Source organism: Sylvia atricapilla, chromosome 14 (assembly GCF_009819655.1).
Source record: "Sylvia atricapilla isolate bSylAtr1 chromosome 14, bSylAtr1.pri, whole genome shotgun sequence".
NCBI lineage: Eukaryota > Metazoa > Chordata > Aves > Passeriformes > Sylviidae > Sylvia > Sylvia atricapilla.
Window position 1 is genome coordinate 2,603,589 of NC_089153.1, and position 13,129 is coordinate 2,616,717.

General features: G+C 51.0%; 1 protein-coding gene across 1 annotated transcript; it reads right to left on the reverse strand.

Moving 5' to 3' along the window:
• Positions 1–7,755: 7,755 nt before the first annotated feature.
• Positions 7,756–10,327, reverse strand: LOC136367683 (protocadherin alpha-2-like). Its single transcript, XM_066329485.1, is given in 2 exon segments — positions 7,756–9,775; positions 9,777–10,327. Coding segments are annotated over 2 exon segments (2,571 nt in total).
• Positions 10,328–13,129: the final 2,802 nt, after the last annotated feature.

Below are 13,129 nucleotides of genomic sequence, written 5' to 3' on the forward strand. Positions count from 1 at the left end.
AATACAAAAACCGTTCCAGTGTCTAAGTGACCCAAGGGAGTCTCTCCTTTGCAAAATGAAATCCAGCAGACTCCAGCATGAAAAGCCTCCAAGAATGCTGAAAAAAAAAAAAAAAAAAAAAACAGGCAAGATGCCAAAACATTTCTCATTTACCTCGATGAAGAACAATTCGGCCTGACTCACACCTGCAGAGCTATTAAAAATTCACCACAGCATCGTCACGGAAAGCATCCTCGGCATGCCCAACACATCTCCTCCTAGAAAAGCATTGAGGTCACCTCTCATCTGTCTTTGCTGCCCACTTCTCACCCGGTGCCAGGGAGCAGCAGAAATGAATGAGAGCACACAATGGTGCTCCAATCCTACAGGAATTTTGATTCAGGCAAAACTTGGTCAATCCAACATGAAGATACCACAGCTGGACAGGAACCAAAGTACACCTTGTGTCACACAGAGCCTCTGCTGGTAGCACTAACTCACCTGTAGCATCACTGGTTGCTTCTTCACAAAAACTAACTCCAGCACCAGGAGTATTTCTTTGAAAGGACACTGTCCCTTAATGCCAGATGGAAGACCAACACCAGGGAGATGACTGATGCAATGTCCCAAAAAACGATGGCAGAACTGCACAAAGTTCAAAGAGCCTCCTGGTTCACCAACAAAATTTCGCATCAATGGCAAGGAAACTAAAGGCACGCATGGCAAGTCACTTGATAGCTGTAATATCACAGGGAACAACACCAAGCAAGAATACTGAGAACTGCTGGAGGTCCTGAGAGTATCCCACAAGAGCAGCACTACAGGGTGGGTGCTTTCTCAAGGATTTCTATTGGAATCCTCTACCACTCTAAGGCATGGGAAATGAGATCTCCACAGCTAACCAGACATTCTCCACAAGTTCCTCCACAGTGACACACACTGTGTTCTACCCAACAGCTTCATTTTCCTGGGACAACACTCCTCCCCACTCAAATTCACCCTCCAAATCACATAGGCCCAGGCCCTATTTAGTGCCACATGCAGGATCACTGCCGAAATATCCAACCTAATCCCACAGAATTCTGCATGAGAACATGCTCTCCACTCCCAAGACATCCATTCTGAGAAATACATTAGAGGCCACCCTCCATCTGTGCTTGCTGCCAACTGCTCAAACCATGCTGGAAGAAGCAAGAACGAAATGAGAGCAGACTGTGGTCTAATCTGGGAGTTATACAATATTTCAGGTTGGAAGGAAAGCCACAAGGATTGTTAAATCCAACTCCCAACCTAGACACATTTGGTCAATCCAAGATGAAGACACCACAACTAAAGAGGCAGAAAGGTTCAGCTGTCTCTCAGACTCATCTCCTTCAGCAAGAAGCCACTTACCTGTAGCATCACTGCTTGCTTCTTCAGAAAAGAAATATTCTCAGAGCAGCAAACTGCTTCTAACACTAGCAGAGACTATTGGGTACAACAGATAGAAAATATTGATGTGCATTCTAGAAAAGCCTTGGAATCAGTGGGCAAAGCTCAGCACACTTCTATCATGAGGGAGGGGCACACTGGAGCTAAGGAAAGACATTGTCTCAACATCAGCGTCAGCTCAGGAGCATGGAAAAGTCATCCTACACACTGATAGAAAATTACCCAAATGTTTGCAACCAGAAAGCTGCCAAAACTCAGTATTTCGTATTGTCTGGTATTACCAACACATTGCTAACATGAGAGACAGAAAAGCAAGACTGTGAGAGCTTGGTAAGAAGGGAGAAGAAACACAAATAATCCAGCTCCACTGTATTGAAATGCAGGAAGAGAACACTGGGGCGTAAGGATATGCAAAACTTCTGGAGAAATCCCAGGTATTAGTAATGTCTGTGGAGCCTCTTCTTGATATTTTCTAATAGAATCCTCTGTCTCACATCCTGGGAAACACCAACCCTGCCTGAGCACACATTCTCCAGTCCTTCACCAAAGACACAACTGTTCTGCAGATCATCTCCCTCAGGCAAGAGCCTTCCCTGCTAAAGCTCATCCTCATCACATGCCCAGGCCATACCTTGTGCCACTTGCAGAATCTCTTTCACAATACCACAAAACCTGCTAAAACATTGTCCTTTGCATATCCTCACCTTCCCTTACAACTGGCACAAGGAACATCTCGAGGGATATGAAGCCCCCCACACTCTGGCAGATTCCTCTCATCTGCCTACACATCATGATTTATGCCTTTTCAGCAATCTCTGGTGGAAATACCACAGAACATAAGAACTGACTCCTTAAGAACTTTATGACATAAAGGCATGTCTGTTGTCACCCCAGTCCACATGGAGTTGGCACTTTGAGAGAATGAGAGCAAATGCCAAAGCACAAAGCACCCCATCATATCAGCTGGATGGGAGAATTTGTACCATGGAGAACCACAGCTGGGCTGCTGTGCAGGGATTTGTGTGTACATCAGACTTCAGAATCAGCCACCTGTGAAAACAGGACATGTAACTTCAACCAAGGGGAAATTTTCAAGTCCCCAACTATGGGAAGTTGGACGCACAGAAATGATATCCACATTAACATGTGCCCTTAAAAATTACCCTGAGGCCAGAGGGACCATCATGGAAAGATCTGTAGCTCTGGAAGCCACTATAGATGCCCACCATTACACAAGGACGGGAGGCTTACGTGCTACTCTCCTAGAAAAAGTTGTCCTAAATAGGAATCAAAAAGTTCATTGGGAATTACCCAGCACTCTGCATGCCACACCCTCTTTACTGACACCTTGTCTGCCTCAGGCAGACAACAGCACAAGGGATGTCTCTGGTGGGAAATATTCATAACCTCAAAGGACATGATGGGCATTAAACTACCATGGAATTAACTCAGCACCCAGAAGGCCTTCAACTCCATACCTTCAGGAGCCCAGGAATGGATCTTGGGAAAGAAACCTGTGCCCATCCTGCATCGTCCTTTCCTCTACTCATCCCCCATTCCCTACTCTGGGACGTGTTCTCCAGACAACAGCATCAGCTCACATTCTTGTCTTCTTATGACACAACCCGTGGTCTTCCCAAGGATTTCCAGTCCCCACACACTGTGAGGTCACACTTCATATTATGACATGGTCAGGGCCTACTCAGCCCCACTGCCGTGTTCACCTCATCTCCTGTGGCTCCCCCAGCCTCAGCTGGAAACATTACATTGGAGAATATTGTTTATAGAGGTGATGTCAGGACAACTCTAAAGGCAATGGCCATTGACAGAACGCTGTGAAAGACCAACCCAAATGCTGAAAAATACATCAGTGCAAACAATGATACCTACTGCACAGGAAAATATGGTGTCCAGTATGGATTGTGGGGCGTTTTTTGTTGTTGTTCTTGGGGGATTTTTGTTTGTTTCTTTGTTTAAGAGGGTTTTCCAGGGGTTTTCAAGCAAATGGCTGGAGAATGCAAATAATAATATAACATGCAAACAGGACAGTGTATGGTCATGCCACCTCACTGGACAATCCAGCTGCAATCCACATCAGAAAGGCACGACCAAGAAAAGAAAACATACACTTCAGGTCACAATCCTCTGCCTGCACACCTTCTACTGGCAGCTAGAATAAAAACATAATTGCAGAAATAACTTAGGAAAAGTGTATAAGAACTTCCCTGCTTCCACAATGACTCTGGTAAGCCAAGAAAATGTGGGAAATTACACCATGAGGAGAGAGAACAGTGAAGTCACAATTGTCATCTTGCATCACCTCCCTGATGGAGGAGAGTCAAACAAGAGTACTGAGTTCTTCATAGGAAACCACATTAAATACCAGCATGATCAGCAGTCAGCAACAGTGACAGCACAGTGAATAGTACCTATGGCACTGTCTCATGACATGGTGCACGTCTCCCCAGGGACTTTCAGTGCCATTAGACACATCTCACTCCTCCAGGTCAACCTTAATACCAGGAAATGGCCAGGGCCTCCACAATGCCACAGCCACATTCACCTCTGCAACCTGTCACTGCCCCCCTTCACCTCCACAGGGCTCACTGCAGCTTCTGCACACTACTGCCAGCAATGAGAGCACCATCAAAAACATACAGATGGTGTCATATAGACCATGCCCAGCGCTCTACTCCTTCTAAAGGTGATGTCAGAATAACTCCAAATGACGATGGCAATGACTCCGTGTTGTGATAGAACAACTCAATCATTAACAAGCACTCCAACATAAAAGATTGTATTTTTTCTATAGGAGAATTTATATTCCAAGCTTTCTGATTAGCGGTTTTGGTGCTTGCTTGGCTGGGTGAGGGTATTCTTTGTTAGAAAATTTCCAGGGCTTTTGAAAGGACGTGGCACCTGATACAAATATTCCAAGAATATCACAACAAGCCAGTGTAGGTCACGCCAATTCTCTAGCCAGGAATGCAAGTCTACAGCCATTCCTTCAATGACAGCACAAAGCCCCCATACAGCTGATGTTATATATGCTGTGCTCAGCAGACTCCCTGTAGTTGACCCTTCATCTTTTCTGCTGCTTCAGCTATTCTGGGTGGAAATCGTAATCACCTGCAAGTTCTGTCACTCTCCTGAAATGCTGGACATCTATTTGTAGACACAGTTACCAGGAGATTTCTATTGATAACAAGCATTGATTTCATGATCCCATGGAAAGAAACAACTCCTGATGAACACAGCAGTGTAAATGATATTGTCCTTAGAGGTACATTTGTGTATTTTAAGAGACTGTTTCTGGATAATTCACAACTTTGCCATGGGTGATACAAATATTGAAAGAATGTTGTGACAAGCAAGTGTCAATCCCCAGGCATGAAAAAAAAAATAAAAATACATAGAATGATTTTGAGCAAAGAGGGGGTTATGGAAAAAACCAATTCCGTTTTCTTACACTGACCCTGAATTTACAACCCCTGCGTAAAACGATTATAATGCTATGTAGAAAATCCACCACAGAGGGAGAAAGCCTTGAGGCCTCAACTGTAACCTTTCAGCACGTCACTTGAACTGGGTAGGAAAGAGGGCACAGGTTTTGACAATGTTGATACCGGCTCAATCAGCACTCAGCAAAGGCAGTTCAGCGGTCCATGGTGCCTGGGGGATTGTCACCACTACATCCTGCGTGTCTTCACCTCCTTCAGCAAGCGAGGGTTAAAATGTTACACACCAGCAAGGGAAAGTGCTGTCAGCAGAGCTGACACCTCGGTGCACCTATTCTCACAGTCAACAGAGATTTCTTTCTAGGGCATAGCAAACATACGAGAGAACAACCCTCACTCAAAGCAACAAACTCAGCCACGGTCCGTAAATTTGCTGCAGAATCCCGGAAGACATTTCCCCAGCTCACTAACAGCTGGGGAGCTCCGGAAAGTACCCTCCGGCAGATAAAAAGGTGCCGTTACGATTCTAAAGATTCAGCCAACATTCCACTGTCCTCAGGCCCTATTTAGTGCCACACGCAGGATCACTGCCAAAATATCCAACATTGCTGATCCTCAGAAACATGCTCTCTCTGTAAACTCACTCTGCATATGATCTGGGCCCTTGTGCTTCCTCATCTTCTTTCATGATCACCACAAATGATATACAGTCTAAAATTATCTGACAGGCTTTTCCCAGCTACACGACCTTCAGCATAAATGCTTTCCTCCTTTTCAGCAAGAGTAGGCAAAAATGCCAAAGGACTGGACGTTATAGCTCATAAATATTCTGTGATTGGAGCTGTGGCAGTTCTGATCCCAGTCCACACAAATTTATTTCTTCAAGAGAACACAGCAAGTGCCAAAGCACAAGAGCACCCACAGTGTCAACCAAGTGGGACAACGTGTACCACATGAACTGGGATAATCAGGCAGGTTTCAGGGTCTTCCTGCAAATATCAGAACCATCCACATGTGACATCAGGACACACCATCTCTACTGAGACCAACTGAGCAGTGCACAAGTAAAGGAAGTTGAGCACATAAAGATTATAAATCCTTGTAAATCCCACCTGAGGAGGAGCAAGAAACCATCACAGCAAAATCTACATCTCTGGACACTACTGTGGAAGCCCACAACTACACGAGGACAGCAAGTTTAGGTGTTCCCCTCCCACAACACCTTGAACCTGAACAAGTTGTTCCATCAGACAACACTCAGCACTCTCCATCTCACCACCTCTTACCAACACAGGGCCTACATCAGGCAGGAAGCAGCAGAAGACACAGTCCCTGGTGGAGAGACTCCGAACTGCAAAGGACATTGAGGACATTTCTGTATCACACTCTCACCTCATTATCAGGAAGGCCTCCCACTCCAGACCCTTAGGACCAAGGAAAGCATCCTCAGCAAGAACACTCCCTTCCCATCCTGTCTCACCCTTTCCTCTAAAACTCCTTCCCTCCCCTACCCTGAGATCTGTTCTAAAGACAAATATATAACCTCATGATATTTTCTTATAACATGATCTATGGTCTGCCCAAGGATTTTGAGTTTCCCACACAAGCCTTTCTGCTGCTCATGGTCACCCCTCCCATCAGAAAAGGGCCAGGCCCTACTCGGTACAAGAGATCACAGTTTCCTTTCCTTCCACAAGGTTCCACATGACCATTGCTTATCCTTGCCAGCAATGACACACCAGAAAAATCCACGGACGGTATCATCAACACCGTGTATGGCAGATGTTCTGCTGCTGACACCTCATCTTTTGCACTGCTTCTCTATGGGAATGCTATTTTCGAAGGTAATGCTGGAACCTCTAAACAGCAGTGGCACTGATTTTGTCCTCCCAGGGAAGAACCAATACTGTGCGGAGGACAGTAACACATGCTACTGCCTGTGTACCAGGATAATATTTAAGAATTGGTGGGGAAAGGAGATTCTTTGATGTTGGGGGCTATTTGTTTCTTCATTACAGAAGGGAAGATTTACACTTTTAAAGCTCTCTTAGAGTCTTGATCACTAATGTGACAATTGTTGCGAATTTCGAGAGAACATCAAAAAAGGACAGTGTACTTTACACTCGGTCTCTGGTCAGGAACACAAATCCTCAGGAAAGTGGGCAGCAGGAAAACAAATCACTTTCCATCTTGAAACACATACCTTGGCTCGTCGCCTTGAATACATTACACACTCTTCTCCCTGTGTACTTTATAGTACTAACCAGAACAGCATGATACTTGCAAAAAGATCATAGAAAAATAATTGGAAATCTTTACCAAAACTACCCTATTTTCTATATGAGTCGCAGAGTAGATCGATAATAGGGAACTATTGTCCTTGAACATCCACTTTTCACCTTGCATCAGACCTTCACACATGATTATAATTAAACAAGAGCAGGGCAGTTTTCAATGAAAAGACAAACAACAGCACAACCAACAGTCAGCAAGGGCACTGAGGTGGTACACAGTGCCTGCGGGTCTGTCACCGCCACAGCCCGGCTGTCTTCAACTCCTTCACCCAGCTCCGGTGGAAATGCTACACATCAGCAGCAGAAACCCCTTCTTGTCTGCAAATCTCACACCTCCGGGCACTGCTTGTCGCACGGGACAGTGATTTAATAACAGAGCAGAACAACTCACATTCAGAGCTCAAACCCTCAGCTGCCTACATTAACTGCTCGAAGGGGCTATCATATTTACATTCTGGACCGTAATCTGAAAGACCCGGGGGCCGCGGAAAGGACACGGGGACAGATGCGAAGGTGTCTTTGGCGTCTTTAAGCACCCGCTAAATACCGAACGTCCCTAAGCCGTGGGAACTGAGCCCGGCTTCCAACAGCAACTACCCGGAGGGCGGATGAGAAAGAGCAAAGAAATGAACGAGGGAAGCACCACTGACCGTGCCGAGGAGGGCGGAGGGCTCCGGCTGCGTGTCCTTGGGCGCGGCGCCGGGCGGCGGCGGAGGGAAGTTGGGGCTGAAAACCATGAGGTCGCTCTTGGCCGCGCCGTCCGCCACGCACAGGCTGCGGCTGTGGCGCTGCGAGTACGACCAGCTGTCCACTTCGCTGGCGCACACCAGCGTCGTGGGCCCGGGCCCCGAGAGCACGGCCGCCCGCGGCGCCCAGCGCGACGCCCCGTACAGCACCACGGCCAGCAGGAACAGGCTGGACACGGCGCAGATGGCCACCACCAGCCACACGTTGGTGGCCGCGCCGGCCGCCCCGGCACCCGCGTCCGCGCCCGGCGCCGCCCGCGACGACGACGACGACGACGATCCCGCGGCCGCGGCCAGCGCCGCCTCGGCCGCCTCCACCAGCGACACGCTGAGCGTGGCCGTGGCCGAGCGCGCCGGCTCGCCGTGGTCGCGCACGACGATGAGCAGCCGGTGGCGAGGCCCGTCCGCCTCGTCCAGCGCCCGCGCCGTGCTCACCTCGCCGCTGTAGAGCCCGACGCGGAAGGGGCCCTTGCCCCGCGGCTCCCACAGCTCGTAGCGCAGCCACGCGTTGTAGCCCGAGTCGGCGTCCACGGCGCGGATCTTGGCCACCACCTGCCCCGCCGGCGCCCCCCACGCCGCCCACGCCCACAGCGTGTCCGACGCCGACACCGAGCCCCCCGCCGCCTGCGCCGCCCGCGCCGCCTCGGCCGCCGCGCCGCCCGCCTCCGGCGCCGAGCCCGCGGGCGGCAGCAGCGCCGGCGCGTTGTCGTTCTCGTCCAGCACGAAGAGCTGCACCGTGGCGTTGCCGCACAGCGGCGGCTCCCCCGCGTCCACCGCGCGCACCTCGAACTGCAGCACCTGCAGCTCCTCGTAGTCCAGCGGCTGCAGCGCCCACAGACGCCCGCTCTCCGCGTCCACCGACACGTAGCTCGACGCCGGCCGCCACCCGCCGCCCGCCGCCCCCGACCACGACGACCACGACGACGACGCGGCCGCCGCGCCGCCCTCCCACACCGAGTAGCTGACGCGCCCGTTGCCCGCCTCGTCCGGGTCCCGCGCCCACAGCCGCGCCAGCTCCGCGCCCGCCGCGTTGTTCTCCCGCGCCAGCACCGTGTACACGGCCTGCGCGAACGCCGGCGCGTTGTCGTTCACGTCCGACACCGGCACCCGCAGCCCGCGGCTGGCGCGCAGCGCCGGCGCCCCGCCGTCCTCCGCACGCACCTCCACCTCGTACTCCGACACCCGCTCCCGGTCCAGCGCCTCGCGCAGCACCAGCGAGTACGAGCCCGCGAACGTCGCCTCCAGACCGAACGGCGACGCCGGCCACACCCAGCACCGCACGCGCCCGTTCGCCCCCGAGTCCCGGTCCGACACGCTCAGCAGGGCCACCACCGTCCCCACCGCCGCGTCCTCCGACACCGGCACCGACAGCGACGTCACCCGCACCTCCGGCGCGTTGTCGTTCACGTCCAGCACCTCCAGCACCACCTTGCAGTGACCCGACAGCGGGGGTGTCCCGTGGTCTCTCGCCTCAATACGAAAATTAAATACACTGACATCCTCGAAGTCTAGAGCGCCCGTGAGGTGGATCTCCCCCGTCTTCGGATTGACAGAAATCACATCTCTTCCACTCGGAGGAATGAAGTTTGTCACGGCATAGGTCACCTCACTGTTACTTCCCTCGTCCGCATCCGTGGCATTCACCCTCATCACCAGCGTCCCCACCGCAGCGCTCTCCGGAAGCTGCACTGTGTACACAGACTGGTTGAATTGGGGCGCATTGTCGTTCGTGTCCAAAACTGAGATCACCAGCTCCATTGTCCCTGTCAGAGACGGCCGGCCCCCGTCACTCGCCGTCAGCACCAACCGGTGAACGGGAATCGTCTCGCGGTCCAGAGATTTCGTTAAGACGAGTTTCCGGTTCAATATTTTCACCGTTCGATTTTTGTAAATCCAGAGAGAAATACTCGCTGGGGCTGAGTGTGTAGGAGAGCTGCGCGTTCGCTCCGATATCCGCATCCGAAGCACCATCCAGCGGGAATCGGAACCCCGGCAGAGTGGTCCATTCCGCGATGCTGAGGGTTTTTCGTGCGGCGGGGAAGATGGGGGCATTGTCGTTGATGTCGGTGACCTCCAGCTCCACATGGAAGACGCGCAGCGGCCGCTCCACCAGCACCTCCAGGCGCAGCGCGCACGGCGCGCTCTTGCCGCACAGCTCCTCCCGGTCCAGCCGCGAGCTCACCAGCAGCGCGCCGCTCGCCCCGCTCACCTCCACGCTCGCCCGCCGGCCCTGCGCCACCAGCCGCAGCCGCCGCGCCTCCGCCTCGCCCGCCTCCAGGCCCAGGTCCTGCGCCAGACGGCCCACCACCGTGCCGGCCTCGGCTTCCTCCGGCACCGAGTACCGCACCTGCCCGCCCGCCAGCGCCCAGGCCGCCTGCAGCACCAGCACCCGCAGCGCCGCACGACAACGCTCCCCCATCGCCGCCGCCGCTCTCTCCGCCGCTGCTGCGGCCGCCGCTGTGTGTGCCGGGCCCGGCCCGGTCCCGCACGGCTCCCCGCCGCCGCCCGGACGCACCGGCTCTGCTGCCCGGCCCGCGCCGCCCCCCCGCGCTCACAGCCGGGCTCTCCGCCGCACCGGGGCGGAGCCGCCCACACGCCGTTCCCGAGCCTGCAGCGACACCGTGCGCTGCTCCGCCGCCTCACACGCTCACACACAGCGCCTCTGCCTCCGCCCCGCGATGGGTATGTTTTCTGCCGTGTCTTCTGTCGTGCTACTCTTTTTTCCCCTTATATCTTCCATTTTCTTTAAAAGTAGTCCTTCATTTCTTCTTTCTCTTTCTTCGCTGCCTTTTCCTTTTTCTTGCATCCTGCAGTTCCTTCTTTACGGACATTTTTCCTTTCTCTTTCCTTTTTTTCTTTGTACTCTTTTCCGTTTCTTCCTTGACTGTCTTTTTTTTCCTCCTTTTTATGCCACTCTTCATTCTATCCGCTCCTTTCCCTTCTCTTTCCACCCACCGGTATTCTTTAGCTGCACTGGAAACTCGTCAGTGTCCTCTGTCACCGCGGAGATCATTAAATGCGGAACCATCACTGCTAATTACAGAATATCATTGCTGGAGAGCTGTGCTGCTCTTATCAAAGGTGTTAGGAACCAACTCCTCTCAATGTCTACAGATGTGGTCGGTGCGTGCTGGTCAGCTCTTTTATCCTCTGTTTTGTATTTCCATTCTGCCCTTCTTTCTACTTTCATTGTGGTTTGGAATGGTGTTGCTGGTTGGTTCCGGTTTTTGGGAGTGGAGTAGTTTTTTAGTTATATTGTTTTCATTGTAGCGAGTTCAATATTTTCTTTACTACTTCTGCTACTACTGCTATTATTATGAATATTATTACTATTAATACCGCACCTCCGGCGCATTGTCGTTCACATCCAGCACCTCAAGCTCCACGCTGCAGGAAAGTGGAGGAGCCCCTTTATCTCTTGCTTCGATCTCGAGGTCATATGACTGAATCTCCTCGAAATCCAGATGCCCGTTTGTCCACCACTTGTCCTTCGGTAAAACTTCCCATTTCTCTACCGTGCAATGATTTCTTCCACTGTTTCTGTTATTCCACTTTTTCTTTGTCCTTTTTCCTTTTTCATCTCCCTGTTTATCTTCTTCTTTTTCGTTGCTTTGTCTTTTCCCTGCTTATCTTCTTCTTTTTGTTTGCTTTTTTCTTTCTCTCCTAGCTGTGTGGTCTTTCCCTCTTCTTCTCTATCGCTGCCATCCTTGTATCTTCTAGAATTTTTCCACTTGAGGAAATGTTTTTAGAATACTTACTCCACCACGTCATCAAGCACTGACAGGCCCTTTAGCAAAAGGGCGCTCCCAGCTCTCATTCCTCATGACAGGAATTTGCCTTCTGGTTATGCTCCACAACGGTGCGCCTGCTGCTTCCTCTCCCTTCAGGATCAAAGCCACATTTGGACCCTTCAGTCATCTCAACGACCCGATAAATAAATCGACAAAGCAATCACATCATAAAGAACAGATGTATTACATCAGAGAAGAGCCCACCCATTCAGACACCTAATACAAAAACCGTTCCAGTGTCTAAGTGACCCAAGGGAGTCTCTCCTTTGCAAAATGAAATCCAGCAGACTCCAGCATGAAAAGCCTCCAAGAATGCTGAAAAAAAAAAAAAAAAAAAAAAACAGGCAAGATGCCAAAACATTTCTCATTTACCTCGATGAAGAACAATTCGGCCTGACTCACACCTGCAGAGCTATTAAAAATTCACCACAGCATCGTCACGGAAAGCATCCTCGGCATGCCCAACACATCTCCTCCTAGAAAAGCATTGAGGTCACCTCTCCATCTGTCTTTGCTGCCCACTTCTCACCCGGTGCCAGGGAGCAGCAGAAATGAATGAGAGCACACAATGGTGCTCCAATCCTACAGGAATTTTGATTCAGGCAAAACTTGGTCAATCCAACATGAAGATACCACAGCTGGACAGGAACCAAAGTACACCTTGTGTCACACAGAGCCTCTGCTGGTAGCACTAACTCACCTGTAGCATCACTGGTTGCTTCTTCACAAAAACTAACTCCAGCACCAGGAGTATTTCTTTGAAAGGACACTGTCCCTTAATGCCAGATGGAAGACCAACACCAGGGAGATGACTGATGCAATGTCCCAAAAAACGATGGCAGAACTGCACAAAGTTCAAAGAGCCTCCTGGTTCACCAACAAAATTTCGCATCAATGGCAAGGAACTAAAGGCACGCATGGCAAGTCACTTGATAGCTGTAATATCACAGGGAACAACACCAAGCAAGAATACTGAGAACTGCTGGAGGTCCTGAGAGTATCCCACAAGAGCAGCACTACAGGGTGGGTGCTTTCTCAAGGATTTCTATTGGAATCCTCTACCACTCTAAGGCATGGGAAATGAGATCTCCACAGCTAACCAGACATTCTCCACAAGTTCCTCCACAGTGACACACACTGTGTTCTACCCAACAGCTTCATTTTCCTGGGACAACACTCCTCCCCACTCAAATTCACCCTCCAAATCACATAGGCCCAGGCCCTATTTAGTGCCACATGCAGGATCACTGCCGAAATATCCAACCTAATCCCACAGAATTCTGCATGAGAACATGCTCTCCACTCCCAAGACATCCATTCTGAGAAATACATTAGAGGCCACCCTCCATCTGTGCTTGCTGCCAACTGCTCAAACCATGCTGGAAGAAGCAAGAACGAAATGAGAGCAGACTGTGGTCTAATCTGGGAGT